This window comes from Astyanax mexicanus, chromosome 25 (genome assembly GCF_023375975.1).
Source record: "Astyanax mexicanus isolate ESR-SI-001 chromosome 25, AstMex3_surface, whole genome shotgun sequence".
Taxonomy (NCBI): domain Eukaryota; kingdom Metazoa; phylum Chordata; class Actinopteri; order Characiformes; family Acestrorhamphidae; genus Astyanax; species Astyanax mexicanus.
The window spans coordinates 14,086,915-14,108,210 of NC_064432.1; the positions used below are offsets into that span (position 1 = coordinate 14,086,915).

At 39.4% G+C, this 21,296-nt stretch overlaps 1 protein-coding gene across 1 annotated transcript in view; it reads left to right on the forward strand.

Annotated features, from left to right (window-relative positions):
* The first annotated feature begins 2,719 nt into the window (after window positions 1-2,719).
* Window positions 2,720-21,296, forward strand: part of jag1b (jagged canonical Notch ligand 1b) — a 63,006-nt gene continuing 44,429 nt past the window's right edge. The window contains exons 1-2 of the mRNA XM_022667228.2: window positions 2,720-3,182; window positions 4,822-5,130. Of these exons, the coding sequence (XP_022522949.2) occupies window positions 3,111-3,182; window positions 4,822-5,130 (381 nt within the window). The 5' untranslated portion in view covers window positions 2,720-3,110. The remainder of the gene's footprint in view (window positions 3,183-4,821; window positions 5,131-21,296) is intronic.

Here is a 21,296-nt window from a genome sequence, read left to right on the forward strand (position 1 = left end):
CCAATCTGTTTCTACAAACCAACCAAGACACGAACCAACCATCCACCCAAACTGACAGATCCAGCATGGAGAGCACTGATCAGAAAAGCAGCCAAGAGACCCATGATCACTCTGAAGGAGCTGCAGAGATCCACAGATCAGGTGGATCAGGAGAATCTGTCCACAGGACAACTATAAGTCCTGCTCTCCACAAATCTGATCTTTATGGAAGAATGGAAGAAGAAAAGCATTGTTGAAAGAAAGACGTAAGAAGTGCTGTTTGCAGTTTGTGGCTAAACATGTGGAAGGAGATTCTGTTCTCAGATCAGAACAAAGCAAAACTTTTTGGCCTAAATGTAAAAAAGCGCTATGTGTGGAGGATACGTAACACTGCTCATCACCCTGATCCCCCTGATTAGTATGGCTTAAAAATGTTTCATGGGGTTTATTTATATAACACAAGTTACTTTTGTAACATTATCATTCATTTTATTTGGATATAATTCATCCCATATTTTGAGTAAATATAACCTATGTTAAACATCTGAAAGCATCTAAAAACATCTGGATCTTTTTGGAAGGTTTGTGTCCCGTTACATCTGGAGTAAAACTATAAAACACAACATTTCAGAAAAAGATCATTACTGAACGATGTAAAACATGGTGGTGGTAGTGTGATGATGATGATCAGGAGCTGCTGGATAACTGCTGTAATAGATGAAAGCAGGATTTCTGCTGTTTTTTAGAAAATCCTCTATCTGTTCCTTAGTGAAGCTCAAGCTCAGGAGTATTTGGGTTCTGCAGCAGGACAATGAACCAAAACACACAAACAACAAGTTCCCTGTCTCTGAATGGATTAATAAAGTAAATTACGTTTTAGGAGGGTCTAATTAAAGTCTGATTGAGATGCAGTGGATGATCTTAAACAGGATGTTTATGCTAAAAATCCTCCACTGTGTCTGAATTAAAAAAAATATGTAAAGAAGAGTGGAACTAAATTCCTCCACAGAGATGAGAGACTTGTTATCAATTATCAGTAAAGCTTGATTACAGTTGCTGCTGTTGCAGTTTTCTGTTCTTGTTTCTTTTATATTAGAGTGTTTATGTTGAATTTAAAGTAGAAGAACTCGTGCTATTCGTTATTCCCTCCACTCACTGCAGTAGTTATAAAACGAGATGGTGAAACACTGTAGTTACAGATTAACTATCTGATCCAGTCCTTACACTGAGCACCTCAGGGTCTGGGGGAATGCCCTTTGTGGCTGTTGCATAATTAGTAGAAAATATATAATAGATAATGGTTTATTGTATTTCTAGACACATTTATCTACAATCTTTTTGAGTGAAATTCTCTTTCCAATACTGCAGCTCTCATAATACCTGTAATACCTGTTTTTTACAGGTGGTTTATTGTTTTTGCCCCTTATCCACAAGAGGGCAACGGGAGCTGTTGGGGTAATAAAGGAGGGCGTTGTGTTCTGCACTCAACCCAATGCTTCAGGCAGAGTTTGCGTAGGAGTGGTTGCATATTAATGTAGCAAAGTTCACACCACAGGTGAGAAAAACAGGGTCAGTGAAAGTACTTTTATGGTCCTGTAATGTTACCGTACAGATATGAAAAGTTTAAATGTTAATGATATAAAGCTATAAAACAACCCGCATTGCATTAATTAGGGAATTGGGAGACTTTGTGAGTTTTGGAATTGTGTTTGCACATTATTTCCCACTTTCTTACAACAAAGAAAGATCAATGGCATTTAGATTTTTAGGACTTTAACTGGATCATTCTAACACATGAATATTCTCTGATCTAAATGCTGGAAGATCTCAAGTCTTTTACAGCCTCCAACAGCTTTACTTCTTCCAGGATTGTCCTGTATTTATCTCCATCCATGATGCTGCCACCACCATGTTTCACAGTGGGGCTCAGGGTGTGTTCAGGGTGATGAGCAGTGTTTATTGTTTCAGCCACACGAAGCGCTTTACATTTAGGCTAAAGAGTTCATCTTTGGTCTGATCTGAGCACAGAATTGTCTTCCACAGTTTACTGTGTTCCTACATGACTTGTAGCTACAAACTGCAAACATCACTTCTTACGTTGTTCTTTTAACAATGGATTTCTTCTTCCACTCTTCCATAAAGACCAGATTTGTGGAGAGCAGGACTTATAGTTGTCCTGTGGACAGATTCTCCTGATACACCTGACATGTGGATCTCTGCAATTCCTCCAGAGTGATCATGGGTCTCTTGGCTGCTTCTCTGAGCAGTGCTTTCCTTGCTGGATCTGTCAGTTTGTGTGGATGTTTGGTTTATGTCTTGGTTGGTTTGTAGAAACAGTTGTAGAATACTTTTTTGGGTTCATTTTTTAATGATGGATAAAAGAACAGTTCTACTTAGGATGGATAGGGGTTTTATTGAACGATGAGAAGCCAGAATGAAAACAAGCTGAAATGAAATAGGAGTTACGAGGCTACTTTTAAAATGTAAGGTGTGTGAAAATATAATGCAAATATTTTTACTTAAGAAAAGTAACGCAGAGAAGCAAGAAAACTCTGCATAACTGTACATATAAAGCATAAAGCCCGTATGTCCATCATGTGTCGGCGTGTGTGTGAATATGTGGGCGGGGCTTGGACCCGAACAGCGTCCAATCGCTGTTGAATATCAACGTGACGCAGGCCATCGCCCCGCCCCCTCCGGCTCGCGCTGATCTCGCCGCCCACAGCGCGCAGCTCACTTTCTCAGGCGCTCGCGCAGACAACGCTCGCTCTCACTGCTTCTGCGTAAATGAGAGCGTGAGAGAGACAGTGTGGGAACGTTACCAAATTATCTAGAACTTCACAGAGGAGAACCCGGAGAGAGAGAATAAATCCGCTGGAATTAATTGACGCTGCTGTTGGAATTTCTCTTTTCCTCCGCGCGAAGAAAACAAGACGGAAAAAGACGTAAAATCCAGGAGGAAAAAGTTCGTGCGAATCCGGAGGAAAAGTTGGGGGAAACTCTTCTGCAGGAGTCTCGCGCTCTCCACTCGTGCATGTTCAGAGTGTGGAGGTTTCTGAGAGCCGGGAGGCGGCTTTAGGCTCGTGCGGATTCGGAAGCGGAGCGGCGGCGCGCAGACGCTACGGGACGGCATGATTTTGCGACGGAGCTCAGCGCTCGCGGCGTTTTACCTCCATGCTTTTTTATTGTGTTTACGGACGAAGGTACGTTCTTTCTTTCACCTCACTGGTTCTAGACGGCGTGCGCGCGCGCGGCTATGGGATGCATTTATTAATATTTTTGACCACACATTCGCGTTTTTCTAATAATTTTAATCGTTTTCTTTTACCCTGTTGCATCAATTAGATAGCTTAAACATATTTTTATTTATCATCTTAACAGCTTATATTTATATACAGCTTTGGGAAAAAATAAGAGACAACTTAAAAATGATGAGTTTCTTTGATTTTACCAAATTGGAAACCTCTGGAATATAATCAGGAGGAAGATGGATGATCACAAGCCATCAAACCGAATTTTTGCACCAGCAGTAAAGGCATAAAGTTATCCAAAAGCAGTGTGTAAGACTGGTGGAGGAAAACATGCCAAGATGCAGGAAAACTGTGATTAAAAAACAGGGTTATTCCACCCAATATTTTACTCAAACATAAACCTATAAAGAGCAAAATTCAGAAACTGTGATCTCAATTTTTTTTTACAAAGCTGTATATTGAACATAGAACATTTTACCATTTTAGCGGATGGTACGACTTTGAATACTTCAGTCATCGTTAATTATAATTTAAATTTAAATAATGGTTATTAGGTCATTTCATTTCCCACTCCAGTTTCCGAATATTGAGGGCACGCGTTTCTGTTATAGTCTGTATAACCTACATGTTTTCTTCTGTTTTATTCTAGATTATAGACAGGTTAAAATGGATGCAAGATTTAGGAACCAATCGTAGGGCTTAAGTTCTCAAAAAGTTAACCTTGCATATTAGTTTTTATTTATTTTGCAACAGGAGACTTCTATGAATGTAGAATATGTTGTCTAATGATTAATGTACAGTGTGTCATATCTTCAACCACAACACAAATCCAGCTCGAGACAAGCTTTGGATAACTGGTGGAGAGCTGGGGTTTTCGATAAGCCCCGACTTTACGAGTTGGGGGCGTGTCAAACGACGAGAAGCAGATACTTTCATGATACTGAGATTGATTTATGATACATGATACATAATTAATGAACTCATTGTGAGTTTGTGTTGTTTGTAGTAACTTTTCAACTTGTAAACTTGCGATTTATATACTGCAACTTGTATTTACAGTATATTTAATCTCTGTTAGAAAAAGAAAAACATAAGTAAATGGTAAAATGCGTTTTCTCAGCGTGTTCCTGTTGGTGTTTGTTTTGATTTCAACCAAAACCACCTGAACAGAAATCACGTTGACCAGCAGAGTGGTCAAGCCTATGTTGCGTTTGATGTAATGCTGCCTTTAAATCGCGTCGAGCTATCGTGCACGTAAGCGCCATAACAAACCTACGTATTTAGCCGTGGGAATCTCAGGATTTTCAATAATCCCCGACTTTAAGATTTGGGGGCGTGTCAAAAAACATACGTTGATATTTCCCCTGGATATTAATAGCATCACAAACCTAATCTATTAATTTGATTTTTGTGAGTTTCTGTTGTTTGCAGTATCTCGCAACTTATATTTACAGTATATTTTATCTCAAAAAACAGAGGTGAATCTTTTGGATGCTCATACTTTATAACTACTGGTCAAGAGCTGAACTGATTTATTTATTTATTATTGTTTTTTTTTTATTCTAACGCATTTTTCTCTGTCCTCGCGCAGGTGTGCGGAGCGTCAGGACACTTCGAGCTGGAGATCCTGTCCATGCATAACGCACGTGGCGCGCTGCAAAGCGGATCGTGCTGCGGGGGCGCGCGGGGCGGCAGGACCGAGCGCTCGTGCGCCCCCGACCAATGCGACACGTACTTCAGGGTCTGTCTCAAGGAATACCAGTCGCGCGTGGCCGCCGCGGGCCCGTGCAGCTTCGGCACCGGATCTACGCCGGTTCTCGGGGGGAATACGTTCAGCACCAGGGGCTCGAGCGCCTCGGACAAGGCCCGGATTGTTTTGCGCTTCAGTTTCGCCTGGCCGGTGAGTGGCGGAGCGCGCGCGCGCCAAACGTCTTCTAAATGGTTTTGCTGAAGTGCATGCTTGTGTTGTGCGAGGTGGCCATGGGAACGGCCCGGTGGCATGTTTCTTTTCCACGCGCGTGCATCCTACGCGCGCGCCTGTCCGGGATTATTGCCTTTATTGCCAGTCATGAGATCGTGCATGGAGATAGGCTTTTTTATTTATGTCTCCATTTATGCTCCAATCAGCGGGCGGCTCGCGGTTAGTCGGCGCATTCATCTGTCAGGTATCTTCCCATGTGTTTCTCACGTGCACAAAACAAGATGGCATAACAGTTTGAGTGGCATTTATTCTGGAATAAATATAATCTGATTTAGAGTGTAAATGTTTGAGCATGGAATACTGAATATTGTAGAGTAGTGTAGTGAGTTACACTAATAAGTTTACCATATAACCCTATAAGTTTCTTTGTTTTAGCCAATATGGAGTCAAATTGCTCTTGTGGCCTACAACACTGTCAACCTTTATATAATGCATCACATCAAATCATACCCAAAGGGAAGGTAGCTAAAGTGGGCAAGGCTACACACTGATGGTTAGTGAGGTTTTGGGGGAGGTGCCAATTATGCAAAACAATTCAAGGAGTCAATAAGACATATGCACTTTCTGTGTAATGTGACTAGCTGTTCTGTGTATCTAATATGTACTCACAATATGGGATGTGAATCATAAGGTGAATCAACAGCAGTAATAATGTTGAATAATGCTCCTCAACACTTCACCCTGAAATAATACACCAGCAGCATGGGCAGATCTACTGGGGTGGCATAGGGTGGCAGTTGCCACCCTAAAAGAAAGCCTTGCCACCCCTGCTGACACCCCAGAATTAAAAGAAAAATTATTATGGCCAAATTGACATACTCTAATATGTCATTTTTTCTAGTAACGAGTAATCTAAAGTGTTACTATTTCCAATCCACACTGTAAAACCCGATAAGTTGACTGAACTCAAAACTTTTGTCGTAACCGATTACCTAATAAATTTTAAGTTCATGTAAAATATTTTTTAAGTACAGTGAACTTAACAAATACATACACAAACATATTTAAAATTAATATTTTCCTGAACTTGTATTTAGTCTTCTTTCTGGTTTCATTCAACTATTTGTTTTAAATACACATAGAAAAGTAGATGAAAGAAAACAGTAAACAACTAAAAGTACTGAGAGCACCGCAAAAACACAGAGTTACTGCAGCTCAGTAAATGATGCTTGTTCTACAGCCTACAACACAGAGAGCAAGTATTTAATCATAATCTGTGATCTACAAGTTTACCTAAGGTAGCCCCGGGTGAATCACTACACACTGATGGTGAGTGTCAGTAACTGTTGGACACACCCAGTATGCAAATAGATTGTGACAGAAGCCAATGGAAAAGAAGCTGTTAATGGCAACAGACTAAACTCGGTTATTATGAGTTGGTTCAACTCAAAGATCTCAGTTTTAATGTATATATGTGCCCACAACTCAAAAAAGTTGAGTATTGTTTAGAAATCTCCAATTTTGTGTAAAACAGACTTAATTTATTTGAGTTCAAACAACTTCTGGGTTTACAGTGCAGTAATCAGATTAAAGTTGCTGACGTATGTTGTCACCCCTCAAAAATTCCTGCCCGCCTCTTGCCACCCCATAAATATTTTTCTAGATCCGACCCTGACCTCCAGAGAGTAGCCCTGAATTCCAGATGTAGTTTAATTTGGAGAATAAACTGAATAATGTAAGAATTTCACACATTTCACTCTGACTTAAGATGGTGAAGTAAGGTGGTTGAAAAACTGAGCATCCTGCTTATTAAAACATAATCTAAACTATCTGGTTAACCAGATTATGATCAGCACACTGTATGCTGTATGAACTTGGCTTTGGTGATTCTGGTCATACTGATAAGCAGTGTGGTCATGTTGGTCATCCATCATGTTTAATCCACTATGCTTTGTTATAATGGTTGACCGTGCATGTAGAACCATTCAAAAATTGCATTCAGATGGATTTTCTGGACTGGACTATTGTTTTTACTCTATGCTGAGTGAAATATAAACTGGTCAAACACCTTTTCCTGGCTGGGATGTTGTTGGATTTGATGTTCTGAAGCTTGTCCTTTGATTGTCTTAAGTCTCAGACGGTTCTCTAACCCTTTATTTGGAGGCTAACCTCATAAAAGGGATTTATAACACATTCATGGGAAGTGAATACTGTTTTTATACAGCAATAATTTAATATTTACAGCGCTTTAGAAAATCATGCAGTGCTGATTTGATCCCTCATAGTAAATGAACAGTGAAGTGATCTATCAGAATAAAGGAACAGATAAGGAATCATGTAGTAACTTAAAAGTGATAAACAAACCAAAAGCTGTTAACTTGTGGTTTCTGAGGCTGGTGACTCTGATCAACATATCACGTATGTACAACAGAGGGAACTCTTGCTCTTCTATCTTTTCCTGGAATGGTCCTAATGAGTGCAAGTTCCATCATTATAATGTTTTTGATGGTCTTTGCGTTGACTGCACTTGAAGACACTTTCAAAGTTCGAAGGCTCTTCACTGTATACCTGTAACTCTACCTCTTCACAACTGTACAACTGATGCTCTCAAACACATTAAGAGACAAAAAATTCAAGTAATTAACTCTTGATGAGTTCAGCACAGCTGTTAACTGAAAGCCTGAATTCCAGGTGACTCTACCTCATAAAGCTGACTGAGAAAACCCAGCAGACATGTGCAGAACCTAATATCTTAACAAGTGGAGATAAAATATAAAACATATTCTGGTTTGTTTAACACTTCAAGTCCTAGTTTCTCTTAAGATTTATGAAGCACGTTGATGCTCCTAAACTAAAGTGATTGACTGTTGCTTTGTGATTTTCATAGGATGTGGAGCTGTATATAATGCATATCAGTTTTATTTATGATTTTAAAGCACTTAAACTGATGCAGTAACACAGTTCCCATTTATAATGCCATAACTGAGCTGGTGAACTATATATTATATATACGCATGTTATGTCAATAAAGTCTCGTTTATTTAATAAAATGTTTTATTATTTCATATTGTGGGTAATGCATAAGCAGAAGATGATAGATGTGCGTTATGACCTTGGATGACCTCTGCTTGAGGTGAAGTTGGGTTCTGTAGGCATGTCCTGCAGCGCAGCTCTCAGCGTAATGAAGAACGTGTGAACTAATTCATGTGGTTAAAAGTTGTCATCTGGCTTCTTTGGCTTTTCAGGAATCCAGCAGCAGGAGCAGCAGGCAGTGTCAGGGTGTGAATTCATAACCTACTTTCTGTAGAAGAAGAAAAATAGGCTTGGCCTTGGACGTTACTTGAACTGCATTAGGTTGTTATTATACCTTCTGTCTCAGTTTAGAACATAGACATACTCTGATTTTAAACAGTGCCTTAGACTACCAGAATTTGGCATAATTATATTACTTTAAAAATTAAAATAAAGTTGAGGAAACTCAAAATTGTAAGTCAAATAACTGCAGCATATTTATTTTACTTCTAAGTTTAGAGGAAAAACATCAACAGTTGTGCCAACTAGAAATCTTTAGTTCATATAACGAATACAAACTTCAAATATTAGGACTTGCCAACTTAAAAATTCACTTCACTTCAATATAAGTTCTGTAAAATGTGTATTAATGTAAGTTCTGCTGACTATCCTTTCAGATCAACTAAAAAAATTAAGTTGTGAGGAACATAGTAAGGAAATGGAAGACCACAGGGACAGTTCTTGTTAAGCCCAGAAGTGGCAGGCCAAGAAAAATATCAGAAAGGCAGAGAAGAAGAATGGTGAGAACAGTCTTTTGCACAAGGAGAAGCTGTATAGGAGAGTGATGCGAAAGAAGCCATTTCTGCAAAAGCATACCTCAGGTGACTCTGTTTGTGTCGTGGCTTCTTTGGCATCACTCTCCCATACAGCTTCTCCTTGTGCAAAGTGCGCTGTATTGTTGACTGATGCACAGTGACACCATCTGCAGCAAGATGATGCTGCAGCTCTTTGGAGGTGGTCTGTGGATTGTCCTTGACTGTTCTCACCATTCTTCTTCTCTGCCTTTCTGATATTTTTCTTGGCCTGCCACTTCTGTGCTTAACAAGAACTGTCCCTGTGGTCTTCCATTTCCTTACTATGTTCCTCACAGTGGAAACTGACAGGTTAAATCTCTGAGACAACTTTTTTGTATCCTTCCCCTGAACAACTATGTTGAACAATCTTTGTTTTTAGATCATTTGAGAGTTGTTTTGATGAGCCCATGATGCCACTCTTCAGAGGAGATTCAAATAGGAGAACAACTTGCAATTGGCCACCTTAAATACCTTTTCTCATGATTGGATACACCTGGCTATGAAGTTCAAAGCTCAAGCTCAAGCTCAATGAGGTTACCAAACCAATTTTGTGCTTCAGTAAGTCAGTATAAAGTAGTTAGGAGTATTCAAATCAATAAAATGATAAGGGTGCCCATACTTTTGCACCGGTCAAATTTTGGTTTAACACATATTGCACATTTTCTGTTAGTACAATAAACCTCATTCAATCCTGAAATATTACTGTGTTCATCAGTTATTAGATTTATCAAACTGAAATGGCTGTTGCAAACACCCAAATATTTAGAACTAAAAATGATTAAGATTAATAGGGGTGCCCAAACTTTTTCATATGACTGTGTATATAGCTAGGTCTCTGGTTTTTACCTTTGCTTGTACTTTGATTACGTTTGTAGTCTAGGTACGTTGTTTTACTGCAAGTGTTTCACTCCAGTCTGCAGCGTCACCCACAGTAGCTCTTGTATCAGTGCCATTAGAGATGCATTTGCTCAGGTATCCAGCAAAAGCCAGAAAACCAGCCTTTTATAGGCAGAAAAAAAGATCCAGGGACCTATCAGACCACTCTGTTTATAGGATTAATATATGTGGCTTTAAAGGAATAGCAACTGAAGCACACTGATGCTTTAAAGATAAAAACGTGCATGCTGTCCATCTCATTATTCCACAAATCCATATGATGGTCCACCATTATAATGCCTAGTGATTATTGAAGGTAGGAAAACCAGCAGATGCTGCTGTAGCCAGAAAAAGGTCTTGTCACCTGCCAGACCACTCTGTTTTTAGAAGGAATTATAATGTGGGTTATTGTGTAATTATAATGTATTAAAAACCTTATTCTGCAGTAAAATAACTTATTTACACTTTGAAATCTCCTACAGGACACTTGGAGAAGCTGCCTGTTCTCTCTCTACTCCACGTAATAATTCCAGATCAGTAACAGGAATCAACCCAAATTCTGCAGGTTTAAAAATAGACGTAAAAACTAGACAAACATAACCAAACTAAAGGTTTGGAGACATGAACTGTTTGATTTGTTTTCAGAAAAATATAAATTTTTGATTATTGATTTATTGAAGTTCAGGAAAGAGCAAATTTTATGATTTTATTCATTATATTTTGACATAGCAGATTTACTTGACTATTTTTCTATATTTTCCATTACAATTACAATAATGCTTTTCAGTAACATTCCTTATCAAACATAAAAGCTTTTTATGCAATCCTTGAATAGAAATCCTCAAGATTTAGTGGGGTATTCGGGCAGAAAATTGACAAAAATCCTGGCCTGTTAAGTTAAACCAGAAAATTGTTAGAATTGCTGCTTAAAAATTACACTTTAATTAATATCTGCTTAATATCTGATACAGCATTGAGGAAGCAGTTCACTACAATTTCCCTGATTATATTTAAAATGTTCTTGCTGGTTTTGTAACCAGCCTCTGAGGCCCAGAGATGTATAAAAAGAGAGAGAAAAATAAATATATATAGAGAGAGAGAGACAGTGGGGGGTTTTAGCTGCATGGCCCACCCAGCCAGAGTCAGCTCCAGCGAACATGAAGCCAGCAACAATGGTTCGGCCAAACCGGCTACAGCCAGGATTACTGTGCATAATGGAGGCGGTCCAGGAATAATGCCGGCCCAGAACAAGCAACAGGAAGCGGCGCTGGACTCAGCAGTGATGAGATCGGCTATTAGACAAACCCGACCCTGACCTTACTGCACATTTGTGTAATGCAGTACTGTTACAAATTAACGATTAGTCGACAATTAAATTTGTAGTCGACAAATTTAAATAATCATGTCGACTAATCGTTGCAGCCCTATTTGAAACCAGTACTTTTTTTAAACACTTTTACTTAAAGAGTAAAAAGCTTGAGTTAATACACTGGTATTTATACGTCTACCTACAGAGTAATGAATGGAGATGCATTGAAGCAGATGTTCAGGACTTTGTGCTTTATTTTATTGCACACTGTTGTGTTGTGTTGTGTTGTAATGTGGTTTTATGAAGTTGTGAGATTGTGACAGATGTGCAGATGTGTTTGTTCACACTCGGGTCGTGGTGAACTTTCTCCAGGCTGGCAGTGAGGAGAGGGCGGGACTGATTGAGAGGAATCTGACTCAGTAAGTCCACAGCCGTTTGTTGACATTTTCCACGTCTCGCTTCAGCTTTTCCTTTTTATATAATCTTGAGTTATGGTCTTATCGATGGAGGTGTGAGCCGGCGACAGATTCCCACGCTCGCCTCCGCCGTGCCACAGCATAGCCTGACCATCAGCCCGACAGGCCCGGCCATTTATGGGCTGTGGGCTGCGGCTGGGCCTGTGTTATCCTCCGGGTGAATCCCGAGGGGCTGTGCTGTCTGCTGGATCAGACGGTGAGTGTTGGGTTGGGTTGTGTTTGGTGAAGTGAAGGTTCGGACAGAGCCGCGGCGGCGATAAGAGAAACACAGGGCTATTTTCGGGAGCTGTCACTGGCTGGGACGAGGGAAGGGGAGGGAGGGGGGTGGGTTATGGGTTGGGGGGGTGGTAATGGAGGGTGGTTGATAGAGTTCAAACACAACACAGAGGTCAGCGGCGAGCCTGGGAAACATGAAGCTGGCAGCGCAGAGCTGATAACGAGATTGTGAGTTATGGAGTGAGATGGATTGAACCAGCATGAGCACAGGCATTCTTCAGCTCTGCAGTAAAACCAGACAAAATATCCCTGATCTTTCTCTTGCAGAATGTGAAAATAACGCAGGTGCAATATATATATATATATATATATATATATATATATATATATATATATAAATTCCTCTGTGGAGGAATTTAGTTCCACTCTTCTTTACAGAATTATTTTAATTCAGACACATTTTCCAGCATCAGACTTTAACTAGACCCTCCAAAACCGTAATTTACTTTAGAAATCCATTCAGAGAACTTGTTTGTGTGCTTTGGGTCATTGTCCTGCTGCAGAACCCAAGTACTCCTGTGTGTTACATATGATGAGTGGTTGTGTTGTTTTTGGTCAGCAGTGTTTTTTATCTTTTTCTTATTATTGAATCATTAACACTGATCTTAACTGAGGCGAGTGAGCTCCTGCAGTTCTTTAAATGTTGTTCTGGGTTCTTTTGGGATCTCCTGGATGAGTTCTTCATGCCCTTTTGGAGTAATTTGGGTCGGCCGGTCACTCCTGGGAAGGTTCACCAGTGTTCCATGTTTTTTCCATTAGTGAATATTTGTGAATCACTGTGGTTCTCTTGAGTCCCGAAGCTTGATAAAATTGAAATTATCATTTAAATATTTTTTTTATTTACTTAGGTTATATTTGTCTGATATTAATGTTTTTTTGATAATCCAATAAATGTAAGTTTTAAAAACTATTTTCAATCACTTGAAAAAGGTGTTTTAGGTAAACCATTGGAAGCTGCTTTTCAAAGTGGAAGTATATGACACTGTGCTTTCATCTGTTTAAACAGTTTTATTTGTTGTTTTTTTGTAACGGCCCTTAGTCTGTCCAGAGTTCGAGGTCAGGACTTTGGTAAAGACTAATGTTGCACTGCTTTATCTTTCCCACAGACACCTCATAATCTCATCGTCTGTTAACTTACAATGTAGGGAAAATAAATATATATATTAAATAAAAATCTATGTCTTATAACTTTTGACTGGTACTGTACAATAGCTACCCAGTTCAGGCTATGGCTATGCTGTATAGATGCAGTAAAGGAAAATGTTTAATGCAGATTTTATTAAAATAATAGTTAAACTCGGATCTTAAACTAAAATGTAGCTTGTTTCTAAAAGGTTATTTATAGTCTATATAACTAGTAGTTCTAGATAATAATAGAAAGTATTTTGTGTTTATGATCATTTTAATAGTCAACAGTGTCCGAGTAACATCTGAGATTCTATTTTGAGAATATAAGATTGGTGAGGTGGTTGGTGATTTGCAAATGTATTCATACCCTCTAAACTTTTTCACATTTTGTCACCCTACAACCTCAGAAACACAAAGTGGAACATAATTGTGAAATGGAACAAAAATGATACATGTTTTTTTAAATTTATACATGGTTTTCTGAGAACAGAATCTTCTTCCACATGTTTACTGTGTTCCTACATGACTTGTAGCTACAAACTGCAAACAGCACTTCTTACGCCTTCGTTCAACAGTGGGTTTTCTTCTTCCACTCTTCCATAAAGGCCAGATTTGTGGAGAGCAGGACTTAGTTGTCCTGTGGACAGATTCTCCTGATCCACCTGAGCTGTGGATCTCTGCAGCTCCTCCAGAGTGATCATGTGTCTCTTGCTTCTTTATGCTGGATCTGTCAGTTTGGGTGGATGTTTGGTTCATGTCTTGGTAGGTTTGTAGAAGCAGTTGTAGAAAACCTTTTCCTTCATTTTTGGATGATGGATTGAACAGTGCTTTAAACTTCTTATCTGTGATCTGTTATAAAGTGATTTCTGAAGGAAAAATGCATTTCAGTTTGTGGTGTGTGGTCACCGCTGGTGGTTGCAGTGTGGTATAATAATGGGTAGTGTGGGGGATTGTCTGGAGGAGTGGGGAGTGAGGGATTGTGGGATGGAGGGTCTGAATGTGGCGAGTAGGTGTGGAGAGAAGCTTCTTCAGCTGGGAGAGAGGAGATAATAGCAATAATGGCATTCACAGACTCTTACTCTTTCTCTCTCTTACACGCTACCTCTCTCTCCCTCTCTCTCTTTCTCACTTACTTTCTCTCTCTTTCTCTTACTCTCTCTCTCTCTGTCATAACATTACTCATTGTAACAGGAAATATTTTGTGTTTAATGTAAACAGTGAGGTCAGTATGGTAGAATATGGTGAGGTAGGAATAATGAGGTATGGATGGTGAGGTATGATTAGCTAGGACTGCTGAATGACTAGCTGTTGCTGTATGATAAGCTGACTGCTGTATGATAAGCTGACTGCTGTATGATTAGCTGACTGTTGTATAATTAGCTGATTGCTCTACGATTTTCTAATATTTTGTATTGCTAAAATGCTGTATGATTAGCTGAACTGCTGAATTATTAACTAGAACTATAAGAACTACAACTAGAATTATTAACTAGATAATTAGCTGATTGCTGTATGATTAGCTGACTGCTGTATAATTTGCTATATGCTGGGTGATTAGTTGATTGCTGTGTTTTGCTGAATGCTGTATGATTAGCTGATTGCTGTATGATTAGCTGAAAGCTGTATGATTAGAAGAATGCTGTATGCTTGAATGAATGATGTATGATTAGCTGAATGCTATATGAGTAGATGAATACTGTATGATTAGATAAATACTGTATGATTAGATGAATAAGATTAAAAGTTAGGATTGCTGCATGATTACCTAGGACTCTCTACTCTGTATGATTAACTAGGACTGCTGCATGATTAGCTGACTGTCGTATGGTTTTGTAACTGCTGTATGATTAGTTAGAACTGTTGTGTGATTAGCTGATTCGATGTAGGGTTAGTTGATTGATGTATGATTTGCTGTAGGGTTAGTTGATTGCTGTATGTTTTGCTAAGACTGCGGTATGATTAGTAGATTGCTGTATAATTACCTGATTGATATGTGATAATCTATGTGGTTAGCTGCTGATCTATGATAAGCTGCTGTGCTGTGATTAGCTGCTACTGTATGATTAGTTGATTGATATGTTGATAGCTGCTGATGTATGATAAGCTGCTGTGCTATGATTAGCTGATGGATGTGTAATTAGCTGATTGCTGTGTAATTAGCTACTGCTGTATGATTACCTAGGACTGCAGTGTGATTAGTTAATTGCTGTATGATTAGCTGCTATATGGGTAGGCAATTTATGTATTATTAACTAGGACTGCTGTACAATTAGCTAGGACAGCTGTAACTACAGTAACTGCTGTATGATTAGCTAACTGCTTAATGATTAGTTAGGACTGCTGTGTGATTAGTGGACTGCTGTATGATTAGTTGTTTGCTGTATGATTAGCTGACTGCTATATGATTAGCTGACTGCTGTATGATTAGCTGATTGCTGTGTGGTTAGCTGATTGCTGTGTGGTTAGCTGATTGCTGTGCGGTTAGCTGCTACTGCTTGATGAGCAAGGACTGCTGTGTGATTCATTAATGGCTGTATGATTAGCTGATTGCTGTATGATTAGCTGACTGCTGTGTGATTTAGCTGCTGCTGTATGATTTGCAAGGGCTGCTGTATGGTTAGTAAAGTTATTTATAATTAGCTAGGACTGCTGTATGATTAACTACAGTAACTGCTGTATGATTAACATAGACTGCTGCATGATTAGCTGACTGCTATATGATTAGTTAGGACTGCTGTGTGATTAGTGGTCTGCTGTATGTTTGGCTGAATTCTGTATGATTAGGTGATATGCTATATGAGCATGACATGTATGATTAGCTAGGGCTGCTGTATGATTAGCTAATTTGCTGTAGGATTAGTTGATTGCTGTTTGATATGCTGCCTGCTGCATGATACGCACACTGATCTATGATTCGATTGGAAGTATGTATTTTAGCTAGGACTGCTTTATTTTAAGAATGGAATGCTGTATGTTTAGCTGACTGCTGTATGATTAGCTGTGACTGCTGTAAGATTAGTTAATTGCTGTATGATTAGCTGCTGTTGTATGATTAGATGGTTCCTGTATTAAGATGACTGCTGTATGTTTAGTTGATAACTGTAAGAATATTTAGGAGTGCTGTATGATTAGCCGCTGCTGTATGATTTGCTGATTGCTGTAATCTTTGTTGATTGTCGTATGATTAGCTGAATGGTGTATGATTAGTTGATAGCTGTATGAATGCTTAGGAGTGCTGTATGATTAGCCGTTGCTGTATGATTTGTTGATTGCTCTAAGCTTTGTTGATTGTCGTATGACTAGCTGAATCGTGTATGATTAGCTCCTCCTGTAAGATGTTCTTATTGCTGTATAATCTGTTGATTGCTGTATGATTGGCTAGAAGTGCTGGGTGATTCGATTCTGCAGTATGATTAGGTGATTGCTGTAATGATTAGCTGCTGCTATGTGATTAGCTGCTACTGTATGATTACCTGACCTCTGTAGGATTAGCGGATTGCTGTATGATTAGCTGACTGCTGTGAGGTAAGCTGCTGATGTATGATTAACTGCTGCTGTGTGATTAGCTGATTGCTGTGGGATTAGCTTCTGCTGTATGATTAGCTGCTGCTATGTGAATAGATGGCTGCTGTATGATAAGATAGCTTCTGTATGATTGCCTGTCTCCTGTATGATTAACTGATTGCTGTATGAATATCTCCTGCTGATTGCTGTGGTTAGCTGATTGCTGTGTGGTTAACTGCTGCTGTGTGGTTAACTGCTGCTGTATGGTTAGATGGCTGCTGTATTATTAGATGGCTGCTGTGTGATTAGCTGACTGCTGTATGATTAGATGGCTGCTGTATGATTGCCTGATTTCTGTATGATTAGCTGCTCCTTTGTGATTAGCTGCTGCTGTATGTTTAGATGCTACTGTTTTGATTAGATGGCTGCTGTACGATTAGCTGACTGCTGTATGATTGCCTGACTTCTGTATGATTAGCTGCTGCTGTGTGATTACTTACTGCTGTATAATTAGATGGCTGCTGTATGATAAGCTGACTGCTGTATGATTAGATGGCTGCTGTATGTTTGCCTGACTTCTGTATTATTAGATACTGCTGTGGGATTAGCTGCTGCTTTGTGTTTAGAGGCTACTGTTTGATTAGATGGCTGCTGTACGATTAGCTGACTGCTGTATGATTAGCAAGGTCTTCTGTATGATTAGGTAGGACTGCTTAGATGCTACTGTTTAGATGCTACTGTTTAGATGCTACTGTTTGATTAGATGGTTGCTGTATGATTAGCTGACTTCTGTATAATTAGGGCAGACTGGTGTATGATTAGGTAAGACTGCTCCATGATTAGCCAGGACTGCTGTATGATTAGCTAGGACTGCTGTATGATTAGCTAGGACTGCTGTATGATTAGCTAGGACTGAATAATTGCTGCTGTCTGATTTCCTGTATGGTGTATGATTAGCCAGGAGTCTGTGTGATTAGCCGCTGCTGTATGATTAGTTGATTGCTGTAAGATTAGCTGCTGTTGTATGATTAGCTGCTGCTATATTATTCGTTACCTGCTGTATGACTAGCTAGGTCTACTGCACGATTCGCTGATTTCAGTATAATTAGCTGGTTTCTGTATGATTAGCTGATTAGCTGACAGACCACTCTGTTTTAAGAATGTGTATATTTGAGCATGAGTGTAACTCGTTTACATAACTTGTCAGGTTTTACAGTGTGTCCTCTGGTGAATGACCCAGTCGTGAGGTCATCAGTTTTTAGCAGTGAGAATATTCATGGTGTAACTACACTTGCAGAACACCTGACCGTGACTAAAGTACCACAGTCATTGGCCAGGATCTGGCTGGCAGTACGTCATGTACTGTACTGTTCCACACTAGAGGCCTTAATGGGGGGGTGGCTGGGGGGTGAACCACCCCCCCTCTGTGACCCCATATTGTCCCCATAGTTGAAAAAAATCCAGCTTTGCTCAAGTGCCCTTTAAAGTGGCAACTAAAGAGACAAAGTGCCCTACTGCATCAAGAGTGGGGAAATGTGACTGAGTGCCCACTGGGGTTCCATATCAAGATATTTTAAAAATATATCATAATGAGTGCCATCTATGGGTGCCCTTCTGCTCTTCCAGTAGTGAAGGGTGTTGATATAAAGTTCCTTCTATGCAACCTCTCTCTCCAGTAGAGAGAAAGGTATGTATATTGTTCACCTACATAAGAAAGTGCCGGTTAGGCTACGTTCACATTAAAAGCCACTTTGCTCAAATCAGTTTTTTTGCTCAGATCAGATTTGTTTATCTTGACGGTTCACATTCACTGTTAATGTAAGTGATCTGTATCTGTGTGTAATGTGAACGAATCTGTTCCTGAAACATCTCACATGCTGCACACTGATACCTGTATAAACACCTCCTTCTTCACCAACAACAAAAAAAAAAACAATATTAGAGAGACGAGAGACTCATAGCTTTATAAAGGGAAATGGATGAGTTGGCAGATCATATGTGGAGCATCTTTAGCTGGAGTGGAGAGTAAACAGCTAGTCTGAAGTTCATGCTCAGGTCCAGGAGGTGAAAAAAGGCCAGGCGGTTTGCTTTTGCTGTTTTTTGCAGCTATAGCTGCACAGCTGCACCAAGAGATGGATCGGATATGTATCCGTCTTGGGACCACATAAGAAAGTGACTCACATCTGATTTGAAAAAAAAAAAAATCGTATTTGGCACGTTCACACAGCCATGAAATACAAAAACTGATCTGATCATGAGCAAAAAATCTAATTTGAGTCACTTCAGCCTGGTAATGTGAACGTAACCTTAGGTACTTCTCTTCTAATGCAAAAGTGGATTAAATGTGATGGGGAAAACTGTATTTGATTGCAGAATAAATGGTCAATAATGGCACTTAAAGTTCTTAAAACCTATTCCCAGATATTCCGTTCAGCACATATTAAACTTTTTTTTTTTTTTTTTTGGTCTTATCTAATTTATAACGAATGCAGCCTGAAGTAGCTACTGCTGTGAACACTGATCATAAAGTAGCTAACTGTGCTAATCCAACATTTCATCATGATATTTAATCTTATTTACAGCTATTAGGAGCATAATTGGGGACACTGTATTGCTAGCTAGCTAACCTACAGTATATCGATATTTTTTTGTGTTGTGTTTTTAAAGGGGTGCTAAAACCCTCTGATTGTATGACTCCACCCTCAGCTCAAATTTGATCAAATTTGATTTAAAAAATGTGAGGAGTAGTTTGGCAGGGGCCCTGGGTGATGTATGGGTTTAGGGGTGTGGCACAGTGGGATGCAGATCATTGGAAGTCAGCAGGGGGGGAGGTGTTCTTGGTTGACTGATTTTCATATTGTGAGTGTCTGTGTACCAAAGTACACAGAAACATTCTCACCTATAGCACAGCTAAACCTGAGAGGAGCTGCAGAGGCAGAAATGACCACAATAAAATAGTTTTTTAAAGGTTAGGAAATGTTATATAAATTTTAAGTAGGACTGGTATGTTGTATTACTTCAAAGGAACATATTTCAGCTACTAATGGAAAAAATATGCTTGAGACTTTTGTTTATCCCATTACTGTGATACTCTGTAACTATTTAAGCATATTATATATAGAGTTTCTTTGATTTTACCAAGTTGGAAACTTAACCAAGCTGAAGCTTGAATTTTTTGCACCAGGAGTAAAGGCATAAAGTTATCCAAAAGCAGTGTGTAAGACTGGTGGAGGAGAACATGATGCCAAGATGCATGAAAAACTGTAATTAAAAACCAGGGTTATTCCACCAAATATTGATTTCTGAACTCCTAAAACTTTATGAATATGAACTTGTTGTTTTTTTTTTGTATTATTTGAGGTCTGAAAGCTCTGCATCTTTTTGTTATTTCAGACATTTCTCATTTTCTGCAAATAAATGCTCTAAATGACAATATTTTTATTTGGAATTTGGGAGAAATGTTGTCTGTAGTTTATAGAATAAAACAACAATGTTCATTTTACTCATACACCTATAAATAGCAAAATCAGAGAAACTGATTCAGAAATTGAAATTCAGAAAGTGCTCTCTTCATTTTTTCCTCTGCGCTCTCTCTCTCTCTCTGTCTCTCTCTCTCTCTCTCTTGCCCCCCTCGCCCCCCTCTCTCTCGTTCTGGTTCTTGTTACCTGATACTGGTGAGAGCCATGATGACCTTAAGTCAGACAAAGCGTTTCAGAAGTGCTGAAATGTAGCCAGGCCCTCCAGAGATTTCATTCTACATGAGAGTCGTTCTAAAACGAGAAGGACCCCCCCCCCAACCACCACCCTCACCCGCCCAACCACCACCCGCCCGGCTCTTAGATCCTTGCTACACATTTCTCCCAACCAGGACAAAAAGAACCTGCTGCACACAACAAAAAAGCCCCTTGGAATAAGAGGAGTGATATCAACAGTATATTGTTAATAAATGGAATGACATTAGAATAGGTCTGTATTCTATATAAAACATCTCACCACTTCTATTCTTTCTAGTTATGTCCCTTTCAGAATAAGCCGTTTAAGGGCTCTGTCTCTTTTATGCAAATAAGCTGTTGCAGGCATTAACCACACGTCACACGTTAGTGTTAGTTTGTGCTTTTATTTGAAAGTTCTTACATCTGTCTCCCTCGTCTGCTGACTTGCCACGGACAGTAGGTACAGATCCCTCCCTCAGACGAGGTCTTCTTACTAATCCTGTTGTGTATTGTCTGAGGTGAAAAACCTGGCTGTGTACTTTCATTAAGTAGTGTGAGGCGCCCCCTTGAGGGGGATTCTAAAAACAGGGTCACTGTAAATTTCCTGCATTGACCACCACAGAATTTACAGGGGCGCTCACACAGTTTGTCGTTGCATTCGATTCTGAACCAGTTGTTGTCTGAAGGCCCCAAACAACCTCAGGGCCCCAGGCAATTGATGGGTTTCTTGCCTTGTTGCAAAGGGCCTTTTCTGAGTAAAATACTCAAATACAGCCTCACTATTCATTTTGTTAGCAATAGTATCTTCTATTATCAGGGGAAAATACTTTAAGCCAAAATATCAGTACTAACAACCTTAAACTAAAGTTTTCTTTCTCAAAAAACATTGGAAATGTGTGGGAGGTGGTTCTAGATTTTTTGTTGGCTAACCAGCTAATGCTTGCTAACTTAAAACGAAATACTTTACATCTGTGTACCTAAAAAGAAGTGTGTATCG